Source organism: Capricornis sumatraensis, chromosome 17, assembly GCF_032405125.1.
Source record: "Capricornis sumatraensis isolate serow.1 chromosome 17, serow.2, whole genome shotgun sequence".
Classification (NCBI taxonomy): Eukaryota; Metazoa; Chordata; class Mammalia; order Artiodactyla; family Bovidae; genus Capricornis; species Capricornis sumatraensis.
The window spans coordinates 79,148,886-79,175,877 of NC_091085.1; the positions used below are offsets into that span (position 1 = coordinate 79,148,886).

General features: G+C 61.1%; 1 protein-coding gene and 1 pseudogene across 2 annotated transcripts in view; both read right to left on the reverse strand.

The window, feature by feature from the left end:
- Window positions 1–4,475: 4,475 nt before the first annotated feature.
- The window catches only part of HIRA (histone cell cycle regulator), a 44,890-nt gene continuing 22,373 nt past the window's right edge, over window positions 4,476–26,992 (reverse strand). For both annotated transcript variants that reach the window (XM_068989743.1, XM_068989744.1), the window contains 16 exons: window positions 26,620–26,733; window positions 25,037–25,107; window positions 24,723–24,828; window positions 22,990–23,220; window positions 22,292–22,377; window positions 14,375–14,566; window positions 13,060–13,221; window positions 11,384–11,588; window positions 11,042–11,146; window positions 9,813–9,961; window positions 8,708–8,928; window positions 8,471–8,576; window positions 8,131–8,253; window positions 7,789–7,952; window positions 7,179–7,267; window positions 4,476–4,664 (listed from right to left, as the gene is read on the reverse strand). In XM_068989743.1, coding sequence (XP_068845844.1) covers window positions 4,548–4,664; window positions 7,179–7,267; window positions 7,789–7,952; window positions 8,131–8,253; window positions 8,471–8,576; window positions 8,708–8,928; window positions 9,813–9,961; window positions 11,042–11,146; window positions 11,384–11,588; window positions 13,060–13,221; window positions 14,375–14,566; window positions 22,292–22,377; window positions 22,990–23,220; window positions 24,723–24,828; window positions 25,037–25,107; window positions 26,620–26,733 — 2,241 coding nt within the window. In that variant the 3' untranslated portion in view covers window positions 4,476–4,547. The remainder of the gene's footprint in view (window positions 4,665–7,178; window positions 7,268–7,788; window positions 7,953–8,130; window positions 8,254–8,470; window positions 8,577–8,707; window positions 8,929–9,812; window positions 9,962–11,041; window positions 11,147–11,383; window positions 11,589–13,059; window positions 13,222–14,374; window positions 14,567–22,291; window positions 22,378–22,989; window positions 23,221–24,722; window positions 24,829–25,036; window positions 25,108–26,619; window positions 26,734–26,992) is intronic.
- LOC138094027 (large ribosomal subunit protein uL1 pseudogene) lies at window positions 17,250–20,432 on the reverse strand (annotated as a pseudogene).

Sequence of the window (26,992 nt, forward strand, 5' to 3'; positions counted from 1 at the left end):
GCCCGGAGCTCAGACCGGAACATGTGAGGCCTGGGAGCAAGGACGGAGCCAAGTCCATCCAAACCCCTACCGACCCACAAGCCTGTGAGTGAGGGGAAAAAGCAGCTTGGTCATAAGCACAGATGACGCGGCTGTGCGTAGGCAGCGTTCGTGGCCCTTCAGCCGCGAGGTCACGTCTGACTCTGTGACCCCATGAACCGCGGCACGCCAGGGTTCCCTGTCCCTCACTACCTCCTGGAGTTTGTTCAAACTCACGTCTACTGAGTCTTCCTACATAGATATCCCTATGTGAGAAATGCAAACAGGTCCACACAACAGCTCATGCACAGACGTTTAAAGTAGCACTGTGCATAAGCACCAGAAGTCGGAAGCAACCCACGCGCGTATGGCTGGCTGGCTGAGGAATACGCCGACAACAAAACGTCTGTCCATAAGGAGGAGTGAAGGGCTGGGACATGAGCGGGTCTCGTCAACAGCACACTACACGGGAAGCCAGCCACAGACCACGTCTATTTATAGGGAATACTTAGAAGCATATAGGAAATATTTATATCTATGAATAGGAACATTCAGAAGAGCTAAGTCCCTGGAGACAGCAGACAGGTGCTTACTTAGGGGCGGGGGGGTGTGTGACAAAAGGGCGTGGGGTCCCCTTTCGAGGTGGTGGAAATGTCCTAATAGAGACGACGGTGATGGCTGCCCGTGTGTGGCTGTTCTAAAAACCTCGGATTCGTACATTTTAAATAGGTGAGCTACATGTTATGAGAATTTTATCTCAGTAAAGCTGTTCCTTTTCAGTTAAGGGAAATATGAGATATCCTCATATGATGAAAAATGTTCTGCATCTTTAAAACAAAACAAAACCCAAACTTAAGGATAGAACACCTAGGTCCTTTCATGTGCTCAGCCGTGTCTGACTTTGTGGCCCCGTGGACCCCAGCCAGCAGGCTCCTCTGTCCGTGGGACTTCCCAGGCGGGAGTACTGGGGCGGGCTGCCGCGCCCTCCTCCAGGGGGTCTGCCTGGCCCGGGGAGGAACCAGGGCCTCTTGTCCCGCCCACCTGCAGGCAGATTCTTTGCCTCCTGAGCCAGGCCCCCTGGTGGAGTGTGTTCCACTGCACCAGGAGCCGCCCAGCGGTGTCTCAACACAACTGCCCTGTGCCCGCCTGTCAGCAGCATGAACGCTCCGGCTGCTCTGCCGCCGCGGTATTTTGACTATTTTCTTACATTTATACTCTAAGAGGCACGTGTCACTGTGGTTTTAATTTGCATTTTGCAAATGACTGATGCCACTGGCCGTCTTCTTTTTGTGCTTAATTGCCATCCATGTATCTGGTGAAATGTCCTGTAAAATAAGTTACTGAAGGACAAAAATTAAATTTCACAAAAATCAGATGCTTAAATTAACAGAAATAAGATTTAGAGAGGAAGACCAACTGAGAAGCGACCTGCCACACACGAGAGGACCGGGCTGACAGAGCCGACGCGGAGAGACGCCGGGCAGGTGCCCGCCCCCGGGCTGTAGAGCTGCCCGTGGCCCCAGGCTGAGTGGGGAGCGCGCGCACACCACCTGGAGGCTGAGGCTGGGAGGCACCCGGGGCAGTCGGGCCAGCACAGGCAGGGGGTCCCCGCCCGGGAAGACACAGACCCCGTGCTTTGCCTGCAAAAGAGGCCAGCAGGCGGACGGGAGCTGAGGAGCGTCAGTGGGCAGGGTGGGAGGCCAGCGGCCTGGCGTGAGCGGCGGGGGTGGGGAGGCGGACAGAGGCAGGAGGCCGCCTGGAGGGGTGCAGGGCACAGGGCGGGGCAAGCTTCAGGCCTCCATGTACTCGAGTGTCTGCCCTGTCCGCCGCCGCCGCCTCTGAAAACGTCCCTGCGGGTGCGTGAGGCTGTCTGACGCTGTCCCCTGGCTCCCGACGCCCTTTCTCGTCTTCCTTTGGGTTTCCTGCTTTGGCGCATTTTTACTGCTGTGCCTTGAAGGTCACGGATCCCTTCCCCTGCAGTGTCTGCTGCCATCGCCTGTCCCGCGCCTTTTCCGTCTCCACGCCACCGTTCACCGTTCTTCACCTGCAGAAGTCTGCTTGCGGCTTTCTTGGCTACAGACTTGTCACTTTTCCAAAGAAGGAAGAGTGTTACAGTGACTGTTTTAATGTCCTTTTCTGCTGGTTCTGACATTAATGGAACTCCCGGGCCAGTCTTGCCTGAGCAGTCAAGACTGACTCTTCTCGCTTTGCCCTGAGCTCCTCCTTTGCACGCCTGGTGGACGCCGGACATCATCAACTGCCCCCTGCGGCATGTTGGGCACTTCTGTATTCTTACAGATCCTCTTGAACTCTGCAACATAAGTAACTTCTTGGAAGCAATTTAGTCCTTTTGGGTCTTGTTTGTTTGCTGTTAGATGGATCTGGAAGTGTTAGTTGCTCAGTTATATCTGACTCTTTGCAACCCCATGGACTACAGTCCACCAAGCTCCTCTGTCCATGGGGTTCTCCAGGCAAGAATGCTGGAGCGCATTGCCATCTCCTGCTTCAGGGATCGAACCTGGGTCTCTTGCATTGACCGACGGGTTCTTTACCGTCTGAGCCACGTGGGAATCCCAGATGGATCTGGAGCAGACGGATCTAATTATTCTCCAAAACGGAGGAAGACTTCCCGAGTCCTCTTCTGCCCCAAACCTGTGAGCTGAGTTCTAGTCCAGTGGATAGGAATGGACACCACACGCGGCTCTGGGTGCCGACCCTTCTGGACGGTTCTGAGGCCATTTACAGGAGCACTGATCCGCACGTGGCTGGATGTGCAGAGGCTAGGCTCTGGGGTTCCGTCCTCGGAGCCCCCTCCTCTCCAGGGCGCTCGGAGCCACGTCAGGACTCCAGGGCCCTGCTGGGCCCTGCCTCGGCTCCCCCCCCCCGGTGCTGCGGCTGGCGGGAGTTGGGCAGTCCCAGACTGGCCTCAATTCCCACTTCCCAGGGACCGCTGCCCATGCTGTACCCGCCACCTCGTGCCCTCCGACTGCCGTCTTTAGTGGGTCCAGGCAGAAGGGTCAGTGTGGTCCCTGTCCGTCTGTCTTGGCTGGAAGCGCACGTTTCCGACCAGTCTCCCCGCCCCGTCCCCTCTTGTCTGAGGAGTGGTTGTCAATAACGCTGACTGTCAAGGATTCTTCGAGGGAATGTGTGTGAAATGCCATGACTTTGCCTCCGCGACCCTGGCCGGTCCTCACAAGCACGTGCGTCTCCTTAGCCTCATCTCCCTTCGGCAGCTGGCGCGTGAGGCCGGGTCTTTGCTGGCTCGGGGCCCGGGCAGGCGCTCTCAGGCCGCGCGCTGCGGCTCCCGTAGCCTGGCTTCTGAGGCGCCCGTGCCCGAGGGCAGTGCGCACGCTGACTTTGTCGGGCACGCACGTGTGCCTGCTTCTCTTCAGCCACGTGACTTCCCAGTGAGACAGACGGTGGGACGACCACCCGGCGGGGAAGCAGCCAGATGGCATGTCAGTGGCCAAAACCGTCAGGCCTGCTTTCCCGACGCGAGCACAGACAGACACGGAGGTACCGATGGGGTGTGGCACCAGGGAAGGAGGTTCTCAGCCCTCAGCAGGCCGCCAATCTCCGTGATTCCAGCCGTCTCCTCCTGTCGGGTCAGCGCTGGGCCTGCTGCCTAAGAAAACCCTGATATCTGTGTTTCCTGATTTCCGTGGTGCCTGCAGACAGAACCCAGGACCTCTGCAGCCAGCCTGCCAGCTCGTGAGATGCTACCCAACGCTTCGCATGGAGGGGCCGGGGGTCAGGTGACATCACGGATCCCTTTCTGGCTGTGCCGTGCCATCACTTCCCATTTCAGGACAGGGGTCCACGGTGCAGGGAGGGCCTGGGAATTGGAAGGAAAAGGCTGGGGAAGTCAGGAGCGTTTGGTATCCAATGCGTGTCCATTTATTTTACACTTAGAAAAAAGAAATCGCCCACCCTCTGCCCCATCCCCCAAAAAACAAGTCTCTTTTTACAAACATTTAAAAATTAAAACCGAATGAAGATAGACAAGTTAATTTCAGTACAGTTATTTTTCAATGTAGCTGTCATAATTAGAGTTTAAATTTCCTACAAGTGACCGATGTCCAAGTGACTTGTAGGGAAATCCTGATTATTGGCCATTTTACAAGGTAGCAAATTCTAGTACAAAAATAGTCCTTGGGCTGGGACAGGCTTTCCTTTTACATAGGTCTCTCAGGTCAGTCTACTGACCACGTAATCCGCGTGCCTCCTGGGGCTCTCTTCACCGTAGCTGAAGCAGCCTGGCGCCCCCCACGGTGGCGGGCCCGGTTCCACCCGGGGCCACGCTGGAGATGGCAGGCCCGGGCGGGCCGCGCTGGCCCCGGGGCTGCAGGCAGAGCCCAGCTCCGCTCCGGGCCTGGAGGGCGGGTGCGCTGCGGGCAGGGCCGCCCCCTCCGTGGGGGCAGCAGCCCGGGACGCGGCTCCGTGTGGGATGGCCCGCCTCCCGCGGTCTCGGCGTCCCCGGGGCCCAGCGGGGGCAGCCGTGGGCCTTGTGGCGGGGGCGGGCGGGCAGGCTACTTGTCCCGGAGAAGGTCCAGCTGCTCCTGGCACTCGGTGAACAGGCGCTGGAAGCGGAGGTTCTGCCCGATGACCGGCAGCAGCTCCTTCAGCAGGTCCCGCTTGCGCAGACCCTGCGGGCACAGGAGAGGGGGCTGAGGGAGCCAACTCACCGGGAGGCGGGGCGGCTGGACGCAGAGGCGCCGAGCGGCAGGTGCGGGGAGTCCCAGGCAGGTCCCGCTCGTCTGGGCCCCCTGTGGCTGCTGGCTCGGGCACCGCTGGTCTCTGCACTCACTAGTCAGTGGCCAGAGGAGCCTGGCCTTCCAGGGTGGGGCCCCCTGGAGGGGCGGGGCCCCCTTGGCCTCTCGTCCTGGGGTCTCTGCCTTTAGCACTTCCTACACCCCTTCTGCCCGGGCCCTCCATCCACAGACCCCCGAGGAGCACAGCTGTGGAGAGGGGAGAACCCCCGCGGGCAGTGCCGACCACTGCGAGAGGAGCCCCGGGTGTCAGCAGTGTGGACCCCCGACGAGGAAACAGAGACAGGCACCCACTGCGGGCAGCACAGCACACCCCACAGGAGGGCGGCTCCAGGGCCTGGCCGCGGCGGGGGCCGTGCAGGGCGGGGGCCACACAGGGTGAGGGCTGGTGGGGAGCAGCCACCCCCAGCAGGGGAGCGGGGCGGGGGCGGGGCGCACCACTGCCCACAGAGGCCCGTGGGCGCCCGCACACAGCCCAGCATCCACGAAACGGGCTCCACAGGAGAAACAGATAGTTACAGAGAACACACGGGCGCATTTCACACGGGTAAAGGCTGAAAGGCCCCACCGAGGGCTGATCAGGTATCGTGGAAAGGCTGATAAGCAGGCATGTTGGCCTAAGACACCATTTTCAGGTGAACGGCAGAAAAATTCTCAAAGTTTCCAAAGATTAGGCACATCGTTCCTATAAAGGAAAGCACGCCAAGATCCACAATAAAGTGTTTTGTTTTTTCTAACACACGGCTTGCGATATCTTGGTTCCCGGGCCGGGATTAAACCTGGGCCCGCATGGAGTCCTAACCGCTGGACTTCAGGAAATCTCTGGTATTTTTAATGCCCTGGAAAAGCCTTGCCTGCTTTTTAATCCAGCTAAACAGTTACTCACATGAGATTATCATAAAAATGCTTTACTCAGGCTTGTAACACCTCAGAAGGGTTACCCGAGGAAAGATCCACTCTGAAAATGTTTCGGAGGAAATACTCAGAGTGACAAGGGCCACGGGACGAGGCATATCATCTCGCTGAAGCTGATGCTAGTCTTTAATACGCACACGCACACAGGGAGACAAGAGGCATAAACAGCTTGAACTAGGTGATGAAAAAACAGCCTGTCAGACCAAACAAAAGCCGGCCACACGGGTGCTGGCAAGAAATACACAGACACGTACACAGAAAGGCTGGAAGTTAAAGATGGAGAAAGATGCGTTGCTAAATAATAAACGAGTCTTTTACAATTACCAGAAAATGTAGACTTTGTGACAAGAACCGCCACTGGAGAGAGTGTGTAAAGACCCCCAGCACGTGCCGCCCCCAGCCCCAACCGTCCTGGGCAGCAGCCAGATACAGCTCACGGCCACCTTTCCGCTCAGGACACAGGTAGGCCCTGAGGTGCAGACCTCGACGGACGAGGCTCCCCTAGAGGGCCTGGCAGGACAGCTCAGGCCCCGGAGGGCGGCTGCTCCGAGCCCACCCTCTGCTTACTGTCTGCCTCACCATGCCCGACCACTACCCCGTGCATGTGGAGCTTTGATCTCTGACGGCAAGAAACCTGGGGTCCCTGAGGTGCACTGGGAGGTTCTATCACTCATTTCCCAATATACCAAGAGCTGTTGCAAATCAGTAAGAAAAACAAATGACGCCAAAGTATTCCAACAGGAAATACAAGTGGCTCTTAAACACGTGAGATGATGCTGCCCAAAGGAAGCCTCCCAGGGCCCGTGGACCCCACACCATCGTGCGCAGCACCCTCCGGTTGCCTGACCTCCTGGGGACCAGTCCACGGGAACGGCCAATTCTCACGGAGAAACTAGGCAAGAAGGCGGAGGGCTCACACTCAACTTACCCCCACCCCACCCCCAACATCCAGACCAAGAGACAGGAGAAACACTTTTTAAAAAAGGCGTCAGTTCAGAAGAGTGCTGGGACTTTCCTGGCGGTCCAGCGGTGGGGACGCTGGACTTCCTCTGCAGGGGCTTGGGTTCGACCCCCGGTCAGGGAACTCAGGTTCTGCAGGCCATGCAGCGGGCCTCTGCAGGGTCCACGGCCTGCCCTCAGGTCACACGCCCTCTGCTGACGGTGTCCCGGCCACAGGGGCCTCCAGGGCCCAGTTGGTGCACCCCCGCCAGCAGACCCCCCGGGCCCCACCCCCACTCTGCAGACTCAGCCGCTCACTAGCCCAGGTTCCCCAGACCAGACGGCGCCTCACTGCTGACAGACGCAGAGCGGAGGCCCCCGCGGCTGTGCTGAGAGGGCTTCCGCCAGGACGGGTGGGCACCGTGCCCTCACTCTGAGGCTGGGCCCCGTGGTGGAGAGGGGCACCAGGAAGCTCTCACAGCACCCTGGCTCAGGCCTCGTCCCACCTTCCTGCAGGGCCAGGAGGGCTGCACCTACCACCACCGTGGACTCCCACTGGCTTCCAGTGGACGTGTGAACTGGCCCCAGGAGGTCCTTGCATATTTCACGGAGTCGGTATTCAAACCCTAGTTACAGAAACAGAACCAGGAACACGTCACATAGGACCAGAAAGCCAAGCCCAGGCCAAGTTACCACAAACGCAGAGCCCAAGGGACCACCGCTCCGCGCACCACCTCCTGAGGCCTGCTGTCTCGGCTCTGGCCCTGACCTGCCCTCTCCCTGGGCACAAGCCTGTTCCGGCGTGGGCAGGGCTGCGGGAGGAGGGGTCAGCAGGGGCTCTGCTGGAGAGGGGGGTAGGCGCAGGTCAGGGGACGGGGTTCCTGGGGCAGAGACACGGATGGGCCCCGGCGAGCTGGGCTGAGGGCCGTGCAGCGACTGGACAGCAGGCGGCCCTGCTGGGCGGGACGGGCTCGAAGGAGGGAGATAGCTGTGGGCCTACGGGGCTCAGAGGGGCGGGGGGCGCAGAGGCTTCCGGAAGTGACCTCCACGTGTACCCTGCCCCAGCCTTTCCGCTCACAGTGGGGCTGGCGCCACCTTGCTGACCAGGCTGTGGGCCTTCGGGAGGTCTGGCTGGGGCGGGGCTCACCTTCGTTCACGAGGTACCGCGCGTACAGGAGCAGCCAATGGCGGTACTCGTGGCTGGAGCGCAGGGCGAGCGCCGCGGCGACCTGGCTCTCCAGGTGGGCCAGGGTGGCCTCCTGCTGCACCACGTGAGGCACGGAGAAGAGCCGGGCTGCCTGCCGCCCCGAGCTGCGGGCAGAGCGCGGTCAGCAGGCTTCCGGCCGGCTGGCCCCAGGCCCTGCTCCGCACTGCCCAGCGGGCCCGCCACCTGCCTCTCAAGCGGCAGAGCCCGCCCGTGGGGCAGAGGGCAGCCAGGGTGGGCCTGGCAGGGACCGCGTGTGCACAGCCGCCCTCGCCCAGCACCTACGTGGAGGCACGGCCCTGGACTATGGCTAAGGGTCCTGAGCACAGCATGGCGTCCTGGGGTGGCAGGCTGCTCCTGAAGTCCGCACACTGCGCCAGCGAGTCCTGCTTGTCAGAGACCAGGTTCCTGGGGACACAGGGGCAGGCAGGGCTCAGGGAAACTATAGGCCCAGCAAGCGCAGCATGGGCCGGTGCCCTGCACGCAGGGGCCTCCTGACACAGCTGCTGGGCAGAGGCCCGGGCGGAAATGCCGGCGGACAAGCCCCGGAACGCTCACGTGCCCCCCTCGGACGGGACCCCAGAGCGCGGACAGAGGAGTGCAGGCCCCGGGGGGGCGCACTCACCACGTGGACAATGACGGGCTGAAGCAGTAGGCCTTGCCGTCCGACAGGTTCATCACGGGGATCCCGTGCTGCGTCAGCAAGATCTGAGACACCGTCATGTCGCTTCCTGGGGAGACACGCAGGTTCCCGTGTGTTCCACTCAGCGGGCACCAGGCCCCTCAGCAGCGGGGCCCAGAGCCTGCTTGTCGCCTCGGCTGGCAGGGCCGCCGCCCCAGCCCCCGAGGGCCCCGCGCACACCTGCCAGGATGGAGTGGAGCGACTCCTCCTTCACCACCACCTCCTGCCTGTGCACGTCCCAGACGGACAGCGTGGCGGCGGCGGTGAGCGCCATGACGTAGGGGCCGGTGCAGTGCAGCGTGGAGATGGGGGACGGCAGCAGGATGGGGGGCAGGAGGCGGCGGCCGCAGGCGGAGAACACCGACAACGTCCGCTTTTCACAGGCGACGCACACCACGTCCCTGGGGGCGGGGGCGGGCGTCAGGGGCCTGCCGGGCCGGCTCCTCTCCCCAGGCCACCCGGGTTCTCCTGGGCTCACACGAGCTGGCCCAGGAGCAGGTGTCCAAGGACCAGCGCCCTGACAGTGAGCACCCGTGGTCCCGGCTGAGACGAGCCAGAGCGGCCCCGGAGGGCTCTGCCGGGGGCACACGCGGCCAGGGCCGGGGAGGGGTGCCAGCCGTGGGCACTGCTGCGCCCCCTCCTCCAGGTGGCCACGGGGGCACTGGGCTGTGCCTGGCACTGCAGGCTCTGCTCCCAGTGGGGCCCCACCTCGGGCCAAGGAGTGGCGGCAGGGCCTGGCAGCGGGCGGCAGAACTGGGCACCCGGCTGGGGCCTGGCTGGCCACGCGGCAGCAGCCTCTGGCCACCAGGGAGTCCATGCTGATGCCCCCGCCCTGCCAGCCTCGGACCAGAGCCGGGGGGGAGTCCAGCAAAGGTGGGGGCTGCAGACACCTGTGAGGGCGTCGCCCGGGCCTGACAGATGAGCGTGCTTGTGAGGGAGCGTGCACGGCTCAGATGGGCCCCCCCTCCAGAGGAAGCGAGTGCGGGGCCCCTCCAGCGGCCCTGGAGCCCGTGGGAAGACACTGTGGGGCTGAGCCCCGAGTAGAGCTCCCCTCGAAGGGCGGGACCTGGAAAGCGCCGGCCTGGGGGCTGGGAGGACTGTCAGAAAGCCTTGCTCACTTCCCTGCACACAGGGCCTGCAGGAGGCTGGCCACGATGCCCGGGGCGGGGTTCCCCTGCTGAAGCACGCGGGGGACAGCGCCACCTTCGAGGTGCCCAGGGACGCAGCGGGCCGGGCGCGGTGCAGGGGCTGCCCTGTGTGCACTGGGGCAAGGCCCTGCCCTTACCCGCTGCCGGCGGCCGTGAGGATGCGGCCGGGGAGCACCGTCTCCCACTCCTTCCCCTCGCGGCTGCATTTCAGACGGCTCAGCTTCAGGCTGCCTCCGGCCGCCACCTCATTCTCCACCTCGATGTACATGGAGGGGTCGGAGCTCACCTGGGGGAGGCAAGACAAGTCTTCAGGGGAGCTGGCCTCAGAGGCGGGCCCGGGGGGCGGACAGAGCTGCCACCACCAGCTGGGGGGTCAGGAGGAGTGGTCACGGGGACAGGCGCCGGGAGTGGGTGACTGCTGGGCCTCTGCCTGTCGAGTGGACACGCCGGGCCAGAGCTGAAGACTGATGCCTCTCGATCCCGACACCCCTGCTCAGGAGAGGGGATGCAGCGGCCACAGGCGATGGGCCAAGAGCACGGAGCGCGGGAGGGCCTGGCTTGAGCGCAGAGCTGGGGCACATGGCCTTCAACAGCTGTGGGGTGTGGCAGGCGCGGAGGCAGGCCGGCTCCTGGAGGAGGTCTGGGAGACCCGAGGTGCCCAGCGTGCTCGCGAGAGCCCGCTGTCCCTCCAGGTGAGTGTGGGGAGATGGTGCGGGTTGGCGTCGGCCTCACACAGGCAGACAGGAGCGCTGGCACTTGGGAGGCCCCAGCAGCTGAGCTGGGCGGAGGGCTGGCCAGGCCCCCAAAAACCAAGTACAGTCCCACCTGGTGCTACGGGGAAGGCCCCAGGGTGGGGGACCGGCCACTCGTGCAAAGAACTGGGGGCCCCACCCGGAGACCCCGAGGGGAGCCTGGGCAGGGCGGCATGCCCTGCCGGCACGGGGGTCCCCAGGGTGAGGGGATGGCGTGTGAGGCCGGGGCCTCTGGGCCAAGGACCACCAGCCCCAGATGCACGCTGTGAACAGACCTCACACCCCCTTACGGCCACCTATGCCGGGGGTGCGCCATGGACAGGCCCGCAGGTGGGTTGGCCCCCCAGGCAAACGAGCCCAAGGCCCAGAGCCAAGACCTAGGAGGCTTCTGGGAGAAGGGACCCCTGGGGTGGGTCTTAAGGAGCTGGGCGCCCGGGGGGCAGCACGCCTCGGAGGAAAAGCCACGAGGGAGGCGCGGGGTCCCCAAAGAGGCCAGCTGCTCCGTAAGACCGGGTGGCTGCTCGGATCAGCCACAGCGCCCCCGAAGGTGGGGGGCCGTGTGGAAGCAGCCCGAGTCTGTGGCCGCTCAGGCTCGCGGCCCAGGGCAAGCTCACCTGGAGGGTGAAGGCTCTCTGGGGGCCTGGCATCGGCAGCTTCAGCGTAGGCGCTGGGATGGACACACACACGGTGTCCTTCTCGGCGGTCAGGGCAGCAGGGGACTGCAAGAGCAGAGGTGTCCCTGAGCACGTGCCAGCGCTGGAGGGCAGCGCCAGGCGCGGGTGAGTCCCCGAGCGAGGCTGGGCCTGCAGCCCCGGCTTCTCCTCCCTGAGGACCACAGGGCAGCTGCACGTCACAGAGAGGCAGGCCGCTGTGGGCACAAGGCAGCTGCCCTGGGGGGCTCGAGGGCTCCGGGGGGTGGGGCGGCCCAGGCCCGGAGGCGCCCCCGCCAGGCTCACCTGCATGGACAGGGCCATGGGCAGGAGCCGCGCGTCCTTGCGCGGCCGCCCCTTCTTCTTCTTCTCCACGGCCTCCCCCTCCAGCTCCAGCTTGCGCTTGGGCAGCGAGGAGGGCTTGGCCGCGGGCGCCTTCTCATCGCTGTCGCTGCTGCTCTCCAGGACGTCACGGGGCCTCAGCTCCTTCACCAGGCTCTGCTCTCTCAACCTGCACGACACAGACCCACGGCGTTTCCCCGGGACCGCTAGCCACAGGGTAGCCAATCGAATCCCTACTCGTCCCCGAAAACTGACAAATGAGACAAGTTAGGAGAGGGCTTCCCTGGTGGTCCAGCGGCCGGGAGGCCACCTGGGAACGCAGGGGACAGGAGGACCCCGCGAGCCGCGGGGTAACTAAGCCCGCGTGCCTAGAGCGCGTGCTCCCAACCAGCGAGGGCACTGCAACGCAGGGAACCCCTGCCGGCCGCAGCCGGAGCAACGAGGGCCCAGGGCAGCCACAACTACGCACGACAAACGCGCGCTTTAAAGAGACAGAGGAGGAAGCTATCAAATCACGAAAACGTGTGGAAGAACCCTACACACGTTATTAAGAGAGAGAAAGCCCCGTGAAAAGGCTGTGCCGTGGCTTATGACACCTTTTGGAAACAGCACGCCACGGGCACAGTAAGAAGGCTGGGGCCGTGCTGGGAGCAGGGGAACCCCGGGGTGGGCTGCGCGGGAGGGACCCCGCCTGCACGCGCGCACACTGGCACTTCCTCTCGTGTGCTTGGGTCGTGGACTCTTACGTATTCTCTGCCGCTGTCAAGGGGGAGGCGAGGATGGCAGGCGTGACACCTCATCCCGCAGGCCCTGCTGGGGCTGTAAGCATCTAACAGGCTGAAAGGGACGGGGGTGACCGCTCCTGAGGGAGCCAGCCTGGTGACCTCGGGGCCCAGCTCACCCTCCCGCGTCGGGGTGGGAGGCACCTTGGCACCCCTCACTTCCTGTTCAGCGACACGCCTCATCTCACCACCTTCCAGAGCGTTCAGCAGCGGGAGGCTGCTGACCGCACGCCAAGGTCAGAGGCCACGCTGGCCTGCACAGTGCCCCATGCCCTTCCCCAAGAGTGGGCCCTGCCCAGACACGCCGGTTCCACCCTGGGTTCAGCCCCAGGGCAGCGCAGGTGCTTTAGCTCCACGCCGCCGTCCGCGGCAAGGGCCGGTCTCGCCACGGCTGCTGCCTCCTCTGGGCGCCGGCCGGCCGAGGGGCTCCGGCAGGTCTCAGGCCCCCGTCCCTGACGTGCTGAAGGGGATGCAGCTCCAGGAAGGGACTGGCGCCCTGGCCTGGGCCAAGGAAGGTGGCCTGGCCCCGCTCGCACCCCTCCAGCCCTTGACTCGCTGGACCGGGCAGTGAGCTCCGTGCCTCAGCGGGCTCGCTCCGAGGCCTCCCTGGGGGCAGAGAGGCTCCAGGCCAGTTGCAGAGGCTGGAATGCTCAGGCGGCCGGCTCAGCAGGATCCTGGTGCCCGGGGGGGCTGCTGCCTGTCCTCGGGGAGGCGAGGATACGCTGTGGGGGCTCAGAGGCCTCCAGTCCCTCACTGTCCCGGCTCTCGACCCCCTGGCTGGTGCGTGAGCAGGAAGCCGGCGTGCGAGGCTGGGACCCGCCTGCCCCCATTTCCGGGGCCCACGCAGCCACCGCCTACCTTTCTGCGGCCGTCGGGGTCGCGCTGGCCGAGGCAGGCGTTCCCGGCGTGGCTTTGGAGCGCTCCGTGAACCGGGAGTCGAAGGCCTTCATAGGTTCGATCTTGGACGGGGTTGTCAGGACGGAGGGGGACGGGGTGGTGGGAGCAGTGGCCGTGTTCACGCTGGGGTGAGTGGGGGGAAGGCCACGTCACACAACCAGCAGGGCTGGGAGCCTGGGCTCTGCGTCCCGTGGAGCCAAGGAGCCGGGCATGAACGTCAGACTTCCATGAACAACTGTCCTGACTTCAACATCCCCACATACTACCTTCTGGAAGGCGGCCCCTCCGGCACCTGCCATTTGCGAAGCTGTGAGCAAACGCCTGGCGTGCCCCTCTGCACGTTCCGAGAACTGCTGGGGGCACAAGGCCGGGACGGAGGCTCCACAGGCCCTTCCTCACCTCGGGCCCGTCTCCACCCCAGCCCGCTCTGCCCACAGGCCTAACCGGAAGCACGTGGGATCCCGAAGCCACCGTCCCCTCCTGCCGCTTCCCTGGCCAAGCGCGGCACGTGGGCGGCTCCACGTGCCTCGGGGGACGGTCAGGCGCCCCCCCCCCCACCCGAGGTCCAGGCACGTCCCACACGCTGGTCCGAAGCCGCAGGGCTTCCTCTGTGCTGACCCGGGCCGGGCCTTCAGCTCTCCCAGGACCCTGCCCTTCCCCGGCCCCTTCGCCCTGGCGGCCGGCTTCCTGGGGGGCCTGGTGGGCCCACCGTGTGCCCCCCCCCGCCCCTGGTGCTGGCCTCCTGGCCGCGACTGTCTCAGAGGCCGTGGTGACCCAGGCCCCAGAGTCACAGCCGTCAGGCACAGGCCAGGGCAGCAGCTGGGTCTGGGCGCTCCCGGGTGGGAGTCCTGGCCTGTGTCCGCACCAGGGAGAAGCCAGCCTTTCGTCCCGCACCCCCCGCCCCTTCTCAGGGGTTTGCAGCTCCGCTCTTGTGGCCGCGACCCTGGGGTTTGGCTCAGCCTCAAAGAGATACTTCTGGAGACCTGCCTGGCAAGGCCCTCAGGGGGCCAGCTCCTCAGTCACACTTCTCTGCTCCTACCCCACGGCCAGCACGGCGTCCAGGCAGATGCATCCTGAGTGTGGTGGAGCTGGGGCCGGGGGCACGAGCAGACTGGCTGAAGCAGGGCTGGCCCTGGGGCTGCAGACACCGAGCCCGTGGACCCTGAGCACTGACTCCTCTTCTGAGCAGGCCCCTTATCTGAAACCCAGCCCGTTCCTGTCTTCACCTGAGGCCGCCCAGTGTCCCCAGGACCTGCCCCTGGCCCCATGGACTCACCCGTCCTTACTGACAGCGTCGCCCACAGGCCGGGTGCCGGCCGCCGGCTCGGAGGAAGGCTTCGAGGAGCTGAAGGGGACGGGTGTGCTGGGGTCCAGCGGCAGCAGTGGCGGGCCGCTGTGGGAGCTGAGCATGGGGCCCGCCAGGGAGCCTGAGAGCGGGATGCTGTTGAAGAAGGCCGTGGAGAAGTCCCTGTCACCGAGAAAGGGAGAGTCAGCCCAGGCCACGGGCGCTGTGCCAAGCACTTACACACCCTCGACACCCCGGTTTCTGGTCCAGGGGCAAGACACTCTCAGGCAGCTTTCACACAAGTGACAAAGAGGTGAAAAAGAAAGGGCAGCCACTTCACACACTGCATTCGGTCGGACCCGAGATGAGCTGGTACTTTATGTGCCGCTAAGAAAGAGAGAAATCGCAACCGTTAGCTGACTGATGCCTCTGACTTTAAGATGCACCCTGACCTGAGGGTTAACCAGGCAAGCATGTCTTGGGGCTGGGAAACGGCGCAGGGGCCTCCCTGCCGTTGCGGGCGGCCTGAGGAACGGCCGACGGTCTCCTGGCGTTGCTGTGGCACACGGCAGGGCTCTGCGGAGGGCCCTGGGGCGCCTCGCCCGCGCTCCCCACGGGGCCGCTGTCTGGACTGACGCACCCCCCAAGCACGTGCTGAGGACAGCGCAGGGAAATCACAGGCTCGCCCGCCGTGTGCCCCACCCTGACTTCACACGCTACGGGGGATCAAGTCCCAGAAGGAACTGCAGTGAACAGTGGGGCGTCCAGACGGCTCTGGATAGCCCGTTCTCGGGGCCCTGCTTTGAGGTCCACCTCACAACCTGTGTATGGCTGCCCATTTTCCGACACGCTCATGACCGGCTTCATCAATTTCTTCACCTCTGACTATCTGAGAGATGAAAGTGGTATGTTACTGTAGGTTTCTTATTGTTCAGCCGCTCAGTCCTGTCCGACTCTCTGCAGCCCCACGGACTGCAGCACGCCAGACCTCCCCGTCTTTCACTATCTCCTGGGGTTCGCTCAAACTCATGTCCATTGAGTCGGCGATGCCATCCAACCATCTTATCCTGTCATCCCCTCTCCTCCTGCCTTCAATCCTTCCCAGCATTAGGGTTTAATTTACAATTATTTTGATGCAGGGTTGAAAATTTTTCATCTAGAAATACCTGACACTCTTTTTCTGTGAACTGTCTGTTCATTTCTGTCATCCATTTTCCTATTTTTCATCCCATCAACACGTACTGGGCAGCAACCGTGTGCCCGGTGCAGGGGGTACAGCGGTGAGGAAGCCGGCCACGGTCTCTGCCCACACAAGTGTGACCCTCGTGGCTACCCAGCCAACTGAATCTGTGATCTCAACATTATCACTGTAATCAGTGCTCTAGGATCGCTCGCGCTAAGGCATGTAACAGCAAGTCTTGGCCCACAGTAAGACCTTATTCTATCTGATTACTAGTCTGTATTAGTAAGACCTATTTACCATATTTTTGACAATTCCTATATGAACAGGAAATATTTTCCCGAGGATGTTGTTTTGACTACTTATCATGTAGTTTTTCTTGCAAAAACATGTTGTATTTGTGTAAATTTTGGATGTTTTGACTACTTACCATGTAATTTTTCTTGCAAAACACATTGTATTTGTGTGGTCTAACTTTTGCTTAATTTGTAGGAAAGATTTTTTTTTTTTTACCTCTGAGGTTATTACAAAAAAAAACTGAGATGTTCAGAATGTTATTCTCTGAAAAATTTCTGAGCTGTGCCGAATTGTAAGTTGTGAGATAGGGCTCCAATTTTTTTAAATTTATCTTGCTGAAGTGTAACTGCCTTAACACAGTTGTTTGTCTCTGCTACGCAGCAGTGACCCAGGCACACGCACGTGCACTCTTCCCCATCACGCCTTATCACAGGGTGCCGAGGGCAGCCTCCTGTGCAAGGGTGCCCGCCCCAGATATAACCGTTGCTCCTGCTAACCCACAAACCCTCATGACGTCCCTCCCCGCACCCTCTGCTTAGCGACCGCGCCTCTGCTCTCTGCCCTGCGGTTTGCTGCTGCTGCGTAGAGACGCTCCCGTATGTCACAGTTTAGACTCCACACGAGCGCTGTCGTCCGGCACGTGTCTGTGGCTCACTTCACGGACCACGGTCACCTCTAGGTCAATCCACGCTGCTGTAGGTGACACCTTTCACTGCCATGTGGCCGAGGAGCGTTCCGTCGCATGAACACCTGCATCTTCACCCACTCATCTGTTGATGGACATTCAGCGTCTCCCCACGGCTGGGTTGCTGTGAACAGTGCTGCAGTCAGCACTGGGGTGTGCTGTCTTTCTGAACGGCAGCCTTCTCCGGGTGTGTGCCCAGAGAGCTCGCTGGGCCTCACTGTAAGTTTTTGAGGAACAGCCTGTTTTTCGTAGTGGCTGCACCAACTGACCTTCCCACCAACGGTGTGGGAGGGTCCCCTTTTCCCTGCACCTTCTCCAACGTTTGCTCCCTGCAGACTTTTTAACAACGGCCGTTTGGACCAGTGTGAGGTGGTAACTCACTGTGGTTCTCACGTTCCTCTAACCATTAGTGGTGCTGAGCACCTTTCCATGTGGCTGCTGGCCATCTGTGTCTCTTTTGGAGACATGTCTGTTCAGGTCTTCTGCCCACATTAGGAGTTTTTAGACAGCTGCCCTGCGTGCACCGTCTGTGTGTTTGGAGGTGAAGCCCTCGGCTGCGTCCTCTGCGCGGGTTTCCTCCCAGCCCAAAGACGGTCTTTCCATTTGTGCACGGTTTCCTGTGAGGTGCGAAAAGCTTCTAAGTTTGATTAGATCTTATTTATTATTTTTTTTTGATGGTTGAGTATGGTTTATTAAGCTGGGCCTTAGTACAGACACTGGGGCTTGCCCATGGTGCTCTTAACGTACAAGGCCCGGACATTCTGTCAATGTTTCTTGAGCAATGACACCAGGAAGCTGGCACCAGCTAAGTGGGTGCGCACAAGCTCGACACCTGTCATCTTCACTTGGCTGACAGTCACTGTCAGATAGGGCAGCTTCTTTATCTGGAACTTGATCGTGGACTCCATTTCATCAACTTTGGCCACCACGTTCGCACTATGGGTCAGCAAGGAAGGGAACTGGCCAGCCCTGTTCAGGCCTGGGCCCAGGATTCGTGGGATCTGCTTGATCAGAGACTGTGAAGCCAAATGTTGAACGCGGAACGTGAAAGTCGCTCAGTTGTGCCCGAGTCTTTGTGACTCCATAGACTCATGGAATCCTCCAGGGCAGAACACTGGAGTGGGTAGCCTTTCCCTTCTCCAAGGGATCTTCCCAACTCAGGAACCAAATCCAGGTCTCCCGCATTATAGGCGGATTCTTTACCAGCTGAGAGCCACAAGGGAAGCCCCGAAAGGCCCAATGTTTCTTGGCCAGCTTCTTATTCTTGCCGAGTTTCTTCATCACCTCGATGTCCACAGCTGCGGCTGCACTGCAGCTGTCCCCTGGACACACGCGGAGAGCCTGGGGCGCAGAGTGGGCTTGAGCCCGATGGTGCCCGAGAGGCGTCTGTCCCGAGCGGCAGTTCCAGGCTGATCTGAAGCTCTCCCGTCTCCAAACACATCTGCTGGTTCCCGGGCAGGACCGCCTGCACCGCCTCAGAGCGGGCGTCAGGGAGGCTCTGCTGCTCGTGGCTCCTCACACCATGATAACCGGGAAAACAAGAGTCATTTGCTTATTTCTGCTGCTATTTCTACTCCCTGAAGAAAACGCTGGTAGAGTGTACATCAGAGGATGCCGGCCTGCGTCCTCTTCTAGGAGTTTTGCGGTGTCTGTGTGTGAGTCTGTGAGCCATTTTGAACTACTTCGTGTGCTCGGTGTTGGGGAGTGCCCTGGCTTCACTGATTCACACGCGCTGTCCAGCGTTCCAAGCACCACTTACTGAAGCGGCGTCTCGCCCTGCACGCAGTCCTGCACGAGCGGTCCCAGAGCGTCACGTCCTGACTCTTCGCCGCGCCCACCCTTCTGTTTCTGCGTGAGCGCGCCACTACTGTAGCTGCAGCTCCCACGCCTCCATTTCCAGCGGGGCGAGTCTCTCTGATTAATCTTTCCCAGAACACTTCAGCCGCTCCCGTGTACTTTTCTACGTAACTGCGGAGTCAGTTTGTCTTTTGCTGAAAATCCCTGTGGTGCTCTGTTATCCGTAGGCTGCGAGAGGTCTGTCATCTTCACGATGCTGAGTCACCCTATCTGGGAAGCGGTGTGCGTTTCTAGCTGTTTCTGGGAAGTTTCTTTTAGGGCTTGCAGTAGAGTTTAAAGTTTTTTCCTTCATGAAGATCTCCTGTGCTTGGGAGGTTCCAGGCGCTGCACCGCGGAACACGGCTTCTGTCGTCACACCTCCCAAAGGTAACTGGTGCTACCTGGTGGCGCGTGGCTGGTCGTACCCAGGCCCCTGGTCTTCTTTTACTGACTGTGGCAGCTTTTCCAGTTGATTCTCTTGTGGATCACATCACCCTTGACTCACACCACGCTTGCCACCTCCTTTCTAATTTCTTTTTTCTCTCGTCTGCCTGTATGAGCTGGCATTGCTAGAACAAGGTTAAACTACTATCACAGTAGACATTCGTTCAGTTTTCAAATTTAATTTGAAATAAGTTTATCCAGTTTAATAAACACCTATCTATTCCTATTAAAGTTTTAAATAAGAATGATATTGGACTTAATAAAAATGCCTCTTAAGCATCTACAGAGATGACCAAATAATTTACTTTGATCTACTGAAAGGCAGGAGTAAAATAAGTTTCCCCAAATCGTCTGAACCATCTCGCTTTCCTGAAATAAATTTTGCTTATTTACAGTGTATTAGCATTTTAACACGCACTCCAGTGTTCTTGCCTGGAGAATCCCAGGGACAGGGGAGCCTGGTGCGCTGCCGTCTATGGGGTCGCACAGAGTCGGACACGACTGAAGCGACTTAGCAGCAGCAGCAGCAGCATTTTAACACATTATAAGGTTCAGTTTGTTAGTTTATTTAGGATTTTACATTGGCGTTTGGAAATGAGATTGATCAGAAATTTACCACTGTATCTCTGTCACATTTTGATTGTGAAATTTCAACATAGTGCTCATTAAAAAAACGGCTTTGCAAGTTTCCCTTCTTTTTCTAAGCACTAGGGGTGTTTTCAGTATTATTAGGTTGATGCAAAAATAATTGCGGTTTTGCACTTGAAATTTGTGCTCTGATCCTGGAATATATTCTAAACAAAGCAGGATCACGTTAAATGTCATTTTTACGTGCACTGCTCACTGTCTTTGCTAGTGACCTATTATTTGCTGTGCATTTTATATTTACTTTAGACTATGGAACGATGTTAGACACAAAGAAAATTTGAGAGATTTTCTTATCTCAATTCAAAATGGGTTGTAGAAGCAGAGGAGACAACTCACAACATCAACACCACGTTTGACGCAGGACCTGCAAACGAGCGTGCAGTGTGGCAGGTTTGCCAAGGAGACGAGCACCTTGAAGAGGAGTGAAGGGGCGGCCGCCAGAAGTTGACAAGGACAGCTGAGAGCGTCACTGAAGCTGATCCTATTGGAACCACGTGAGAAACTGTCCAAGAACTCAACTGCAACCATTCTACGGTTGCTCAGCATTTGAAGCAAATTGGACAGGTGAAAAAGGCCGATGAGGGGTGCCTTGTGAGCAGACCGGAAATAAAACAGTCGTCGTTTCGAAGTGCCCTCACTTATTCCACAAAACGGAAGCCATTCCTCGACTGGACTGTGACATGCGACACAGAGTGGGCTGTGTACGACAGCTGGTGACGACCACATCAGTCGGCGGACCGAGAGGAAGCGCCAAAGCGCTTCCCCAAACCAAACTTGCACCAAAAAAGGCCGCGGTCACTGTTAGACGATCTGCTGCTGGTCCGATCCGCTACCACTTTCTGAATTTCAGCAAAACCACTGCAGCTGAGAAGCATGTTCAGCAAATCAATGGGATGCGCTGAAGACTGCCGTGCCTGCAGGTGGTGCTGGCCGACAGGAAAGGCCGAGTTCTTCTCCATGTCAGTGCCCGACTGCACGGCGCACAGGCAACGTCATGGCGCTTCGCCTCACCAGCCACAGTCGCCTGACCTCCTGCCAAGTGAGGAGCACCTCCTCGAGCACCTCGACAACACCTGTGCAGGGAAAACGCTCCCACACCAGCAGGATGCAGAAAGTGCTTTCCAAGTTTGTTGGGTTTTTATGTTACAGGAATTTCTTGTCGGCAAAAACGTAACTGTTGATTGTAATGGTTCCTATTTTGATTGATAAAGATGTGTTTGAGCCTAGTTATAAGGATTTAAAATTCACAGTCCAAAACTGTAATTACATTTGCACCAACCTGATATTAGAATGATTTGTTCTTTAAAGTCTGTTGGAATTTTCCAGTGAAGTTGTCTGAGTCTGGTGGCTTTTGGTAGGCTACCTCTGTGACAGCTGTCCTCCATTTCTTCCATGAGACTTCATCTGTGTAGATTTTCTTCAGTTTTGGTAACTTTCGTTTTCCTCAAAATAATCCATTTTCAGAGTTATTTGCAGAGTCCAACAGAGCATCTTCCCGCCTTTTGGTTTATTCTTCATCTGTGGCTGCTTCCCACGTTTCCATCTTAAGGGCCGGCACTTTCCCTTTTCTCTTGACTGGCTGAGGTGACAGTCACCTGGTCTGCTGCTGTTGTTTAGACATGCCCGTCAAGAGAAGCAGTCATTCAGAGCAAAAGCACCAAGTCTCGTGCAAGAAACACGTGCCCCAGGGCAGAAAGCTGGCGCAGGCGCCGCCCTGCCTCCTCAGCAGGACTCAGGACAGAGGTCCCGGCCTCGCCTCCCACCCACACAGCCCTCCCTCCCGGGGCTCTGAGGTCCAGCTCCGCACAAGCTGGGTTTCACCTGGTCCTGAGGAAGGCGGGTGGGGTGGTGTCCGGGTAGGTTCAGGGGAGAGACTCCGTCAAGAGGAGCCACGCTGGGTGAGGGGTCCCCCTGGGCGAGGAGTCTGGAGGCCTGACCGCAGGAGGGGGTCCGTGCCTCGGTGACTGAGGGTCTCCGTGGCCCTCAGGGGAGATTCAGAACAGCTCCGGGAGGAGCGCGAGTGGAGCACAGAGCGCTGCTGTGCACGATGCCTGTGCAGACGGGCGGAGGGGAGCGGGTCACCTCCGCCCACGGCCTGTTCCTCACACTCGCCCTCCGAGTCCTCACTGTGGGGAGGATGACCAACCCAAAAGCCAGCCCGACTACAGATGCCACCACAGCAGCCGACGCCCACCGAGCCCACTGCCAGCCTGGGCCCCGCCCTGCACGCCCGGTTCTGGGAAGCGCACCGAGGGAACAGTCAGAGCAGTGCTCAGATGCACGGACAGGCGCGGCCCTCCGCACACTCCGCACGTCCACAGTCACGGGGCTGGCTAGGTAAGGCACGGCGCGTTCGCAGGCTGGCACCTGGACCCTCTGCAAGCTAGTGCCTCCGAGAACCAGCTGTTAAAGTGGACACGAGGTCAAGGACCAGGAGCAAACGGAGGCAGCGGGCCGCACGGTGCCAGCAGAGACTGAACCTGAGCCTGGGCCGTGGGCGACGCTGCTTCCAGCATCGCGCACACGCTTCTCTCCCGTGGAGAAAGGGGGTGCTACGAAAGCGTACAAGACACAAGAAAGCCGGCCTGACTTTTCTTGCCCTGGCGTCTTCAATGAAGCGGGGCCAGCTGCGTGGACACGGCAAAGCCACGGAGGCGCCTCGACAAGCCCACCTGCAGCGCCGCCAGGGGGCAGGGCTCTGAGAAGCGGGCTCAGCTCGCCCCGTCCGCCCACGAGCCTGTGCCGGCTGGGCGGTGACAGAGCTGCCGCGGAAGGAGAGAGGAAGAGCGCCCAGAGCAGGCGCAGGGAGAGCGAGTACCCGGTGTCCAGCTGTGCTATGCAGAGCGGCGTGATTCTCCTCCGACCGTCTGCGGTCCGCGTCTCAACCTGCTTCTTTAAAAGGTTCTGGCAAAGGAGAGACAAACGAAAGCAGATGCATCAGTGCCTGTGAGCAGGCAAGGGCTGCAAGGACGCGAGCCCCAGCTCCCCACGATACGGCCTTTTGGACACAACCAGACGGAGCTGCTGGTTCAGGACGTGTGCTCGACCTCACCCTGAGGGGCAGTGGGTCCAGCAGCCCCTCGCCTCCACCTCCAGTGCCCACGTGACTGGGCCTCCAGGCAGTGAATACGTGCCGGGCCAGCCGTGCAGCCGCAAGCAGAGGCTCCACACGGAGTCACCTGCCGGGCGAGACCTGACCTCCTGTCTCTAAACCATGGTTTGTAAAAACTTCCCACTGCAGGCTCATAACCGAGGGCTCCAGCCACACCGTGTGTGCACTCCACCGGGGGCGGGGGGCGCCTTGCACGAGCACCTGGGGATGGCTTTAGCCCCCAGCTCCGTCGTTGCCCTTCCCACCCCCCTCACCCGCACCCGCACCCCAGGGGAGCACGGCGCCCAGGGAAAGACGCGGAGCTGACAGTCTCCAGGGGGCAGGGCCCGAGGCCCACTGCCCTGTGTCCACCTCTCTGGAAAGGCTGTGGGCAGTGTCCTCGGGGCGCCAGGCCCAGCCCTCACCTTCCGAATGTCCTCCAGGCTCTCCCCGTTGACGACGCCGGCGACCGAGGGTGCAGAGCCCGTGTCCCTGGCCGCGGGCGCGGCGTCCCTGGCCGCGGGGCCCTTGTGGTCCAGCTGCTGCTGCCTGCGCTGGTACTGCAGCATCTCGGGGTTCTCGATGACAGCGGTGGACAGCTGGGCCTCGGTCATGATGGCCAGGCTCTTGCCATAGGTGGCCTGGTGGATGCGGCTCTGGGGAAGGCCAAGTGAGGGGTGTGAAGCTGCCCACCCGTGGGCAAGTTGTGAGTAGCTCCCCACTCAGGGAAGATGGGGCCCCGGGCAGGGTCCCCGAGCCCTCCCGCAGCCTGCCTGCTGCTGACTACGTGTCCGGAGCGGCCCTGCACCCTCCCTGGGCGCTCAGAGCCTTCAAGGCGTCTACACCGGGAGATGCGAGTGAATGCCTGACCCTATGGCAGATCTGACGCAGAACAAATGGCAAGAAACTCTCGCTGAACTGAAATCGAGACCCTCGGATTGTAACACGAGGCTCTGAAACCACTGCAAGGACCCAAAGGCTTCTTAGGAACCAGATCCCAGACCCAGAACCTCCTCCCACAGCCAGAGGAGCCCCGCGAGGCTGGAGGTCCCCACCTGATAGCGAGGGAAGGCCTGGCGTGCAGGCCAGGGGAACCTTTCTCGTCACGAGCAGGGCCCGCCCACCTTCCCAGACCTCAGCAGTCCTGGGCCGCAAGCCACCCATGGGACTGGGGACAGTGGCCGCAGCACATGGGTGTGGCTGGAGGCACAAGCAGAAGGTGCATGCTGGGTGTGCCAGCGCCCAGGACAGAGGCCGCGGGAGACCTGCCAGCAGGACAGACCCGGGCAGGGTGGCCTGGGGCCACGAGCCCCTCCCTGGGCCCTGGAGCCTCAGGATTTGGAGCTCAGCCTTAGCATGCCTCCAACGAAAGGGCCCTGCCCGCACCCAGGCCGGTCACAGCTCTCAAGGGCAAAGGGAGGTCACCCGGAGATGCTGACCGGGGGAGGGAAGAGCTGGGTGGTGGACTCACTCGCCTCCCACGGGTCAGGACTATGGGTGCCAGGCCAGCCCAGGGCCCTGAGCCAGGCAGATCCCAATGCCCAAAGGGTGATGTCGTAGTGGGGTCCCCACAGAGGCCTCCGAGGGGCTCCGAGCAACAGTGGGCCCCTAGAGAGGAGAGCTGGCATGGACCTGCTCGAGGGAAGTGAGCTCGGAGCCGAGGCAGGGAAAGCTGAGCTGGCCTGCGCAGGGCCCCAAGGACGCGCCGGCACAAGTCTTGGGCAAACCACGCGTGGAAGAGGCCCGGCCCAGCCACAGGAGGCTCCCACTTCTGCCCCCAGACCTCAGGCTAACCAAGGAGGGACGTGCTCACGGGCTAGCAAGCTGGAACAGCCCTGACTGGAGGGGGTGGAGCGCATGGCCCTGGACCTGGCAGATGTGGATGCCAGGAAAGGGGCCCTCCCTGTCCTGATGGCCGACCCAAGGCCGCATCAGCCCAGGACATGGGACAGACGGGTGCCTGGCAGCCCCTCCACGTTCCTGGGGCGGCTGTCGGCTCAAGGAAAGACGCCCAGGCCCGCTCGTGACTGAGATGGATTCTGGATGAACAGAGCTTTATCTGTGAGGGCGACAGGCTGGAAGAGGCTGAGCCCAGGGGTGCTTCGGGAAGCAGTGAGCCGGTGCAGGCTGCAGGGGCCCAGAGCCACGAGGCTCCTACCTTCTCCTCCTCGCTCAGGGGGTCCCCCAGCTCGTCCTGGGAGAAGTCCAGAAACGCCACGGAGCCGTCCATGGAGCACACCAGGATGCCCAGCCCATTCAGGGTCCTAGGAGAGACGGCCGTCGGCAGCCAGGAGCAAGCCCATCCCGGAGGGCTCTAGGCCCTCCAGTTCTCCTGACGCATACACTGGGGGTCTGTTCCGGCTGGGACCCCGGGCCTAGCCCCTCAGCCCTGATCACAACACTAGGCCTTGGGGTCTAGCGGGTGCCTCCCCCCTCCACCAGACCATGCCTCGAGCCGAGAGACCAGCTTACCAGGAGATGTCCATGATGGATTTGTCGAACAGCTCGTGGATGACCACCAAAGGCCGTTTCAGGCACGTGAGCTGGAAGGCAAGTAAACAAGTGAAACCTCCCCGCTCACTTGGCTCAGAGCCACCACCAGACAGAGAGCCTCGGTCCAGCTGTGCTGACACACAGGGCACCTCCAAGTCCGCTCAGCCCACCACCAAGACCCCAGCGGTGGGCCCCAGCCCGCCAGATACACACAGCCGGGCTGGGGAGACGGCTGTACACACACCACACCACCAGCGACGCCCAGGGGTTCCAGAAGGCCTCTCAAGCAAGGATGGTGCCAGGGCCACAGGGGAGGAGGTGGCCAAGGCAGGTCCCAGGACAGCACAGCCTCAGGCAAGACCAGCCCCCTGGGCGTACCCAGGCTCTGCAGGAGCGGCGTCACGCACCTCACGGGCTCACGCTGCCCTGGACCAGGCCCCGGGTCACCGCTACTAACCGCTTTCTTCTGTGTTGGGACACGCAGCGTACTCTCTTAAAGTCAGGCACTGGACTGCCCACTGAGAGCGTGACGCAGCGCGTGTCACACACATCCTGTGCAAGCCTGCGTCTGAGGCCACGCTCCCACCTGACCTGCATGCTCACGTCCCAGGGCCCCCACGCGGCCGAGCACAGGCCCCCACATTTAGCAGGTCGGGCTCCCACACACGGGGCTGGCCCACCTGCCCCAGGGCCCGGGAACCCACCTCGCGGGCAGGAGGCCCTGTGGCCAGCCCAGTCCTGAGGATGGGGCTGGACCCTGAGCCTGGAGCCCATGGGAACCTCGCCCTCTGAGTCCTCTCTCCAGAGAGACCCAGCCTGGCCCTCTGCCCACAGTCCCACCTGCAGGGCCTTGGAAGCGGGGGACCTGTCGACTTGAGCTCCGGCAGCGAGACTCTGCTCAGAGCACCAGGTCAATGGAGCTCAGGGAGCGCACAGCTGGACTGCCCACGACGCACCAGGCCCAGGTCTGGGGTAGGGTCGGGGATTGCTCTGCCATCAACAACTGTCCCAAATGCAGCCGGGGATAACCTCCAGTCCTGCAACTCCAGACCCACTGTCTACAAGGAGTCAGCCGTGAGGAGTAAACTACTGCTGACGCGGCGACACACAAATGCCAACCCCGGCGCGCCCGGGGACAGCTGGACGGTGCAGACGGTAACACCCGGGCAACCACATTTGTGTGACGCCCCAGACAGGAAGGCCCAGGCACACGGCAGACGCTGCGGAGTGGCGCCGGGCTACACGGAAGGCACACGTGACCATCTGCACGCTGCAGGTGGCTGCCCCTGGGGGCTCCGTGTCGATATAAAGGGTCTCTTAAAGGAAAGGAAGGCCGGTGCCACGTGTCAACTGCAGCCTGGCTGCTAATGACGCTCCCTGCGCCTGGATCCAGGGTCCGCGGCAGCGGGCCAGCCTCTCCTGGCCAGGCCCCGCGCAGGGCAGAGCCCACTGCCTGCCACCAGAGTGGGGTCTCTCCTCTCCCTGCCGCTCCCCGCCCCCGGCCGCGAGCTCAGGGGTGCTCGCCCAGACGGACAGCCCCGCCCCACCCCCGGGGGCCTCACCCAGACGGACAGCGAGCGGTCCTTGCTGCCTACGGCGCAGCAGCAGTACGGGCAGCTGGGCTTCGCGGAGCCACCGTTCTTCTGCTGCTTCTTGAAGATCTTAGGGTTGAATTTCTGTAGCCAAACGACAAAGACGAATCAGTAACTAATCGGGCATCAGGCAGGCCCCCTGCAGTGATGGTCCCCAACCTTTCCGGCACCAGAGACCAGTCTGGCAGAAGATGGTCTTCCACAGACCGGGTCGGGTGGGGTGGCTCACGCTCCTGAGATTCTGCAGGAGGCAGAGGACAGGCGGGGTGCGTGGAAAGGGGGCAGCTGTGAACAGATGACGCTTCGCTCGCTCACAGTCCCCTTTCTAACCTGGTCCTCAGGG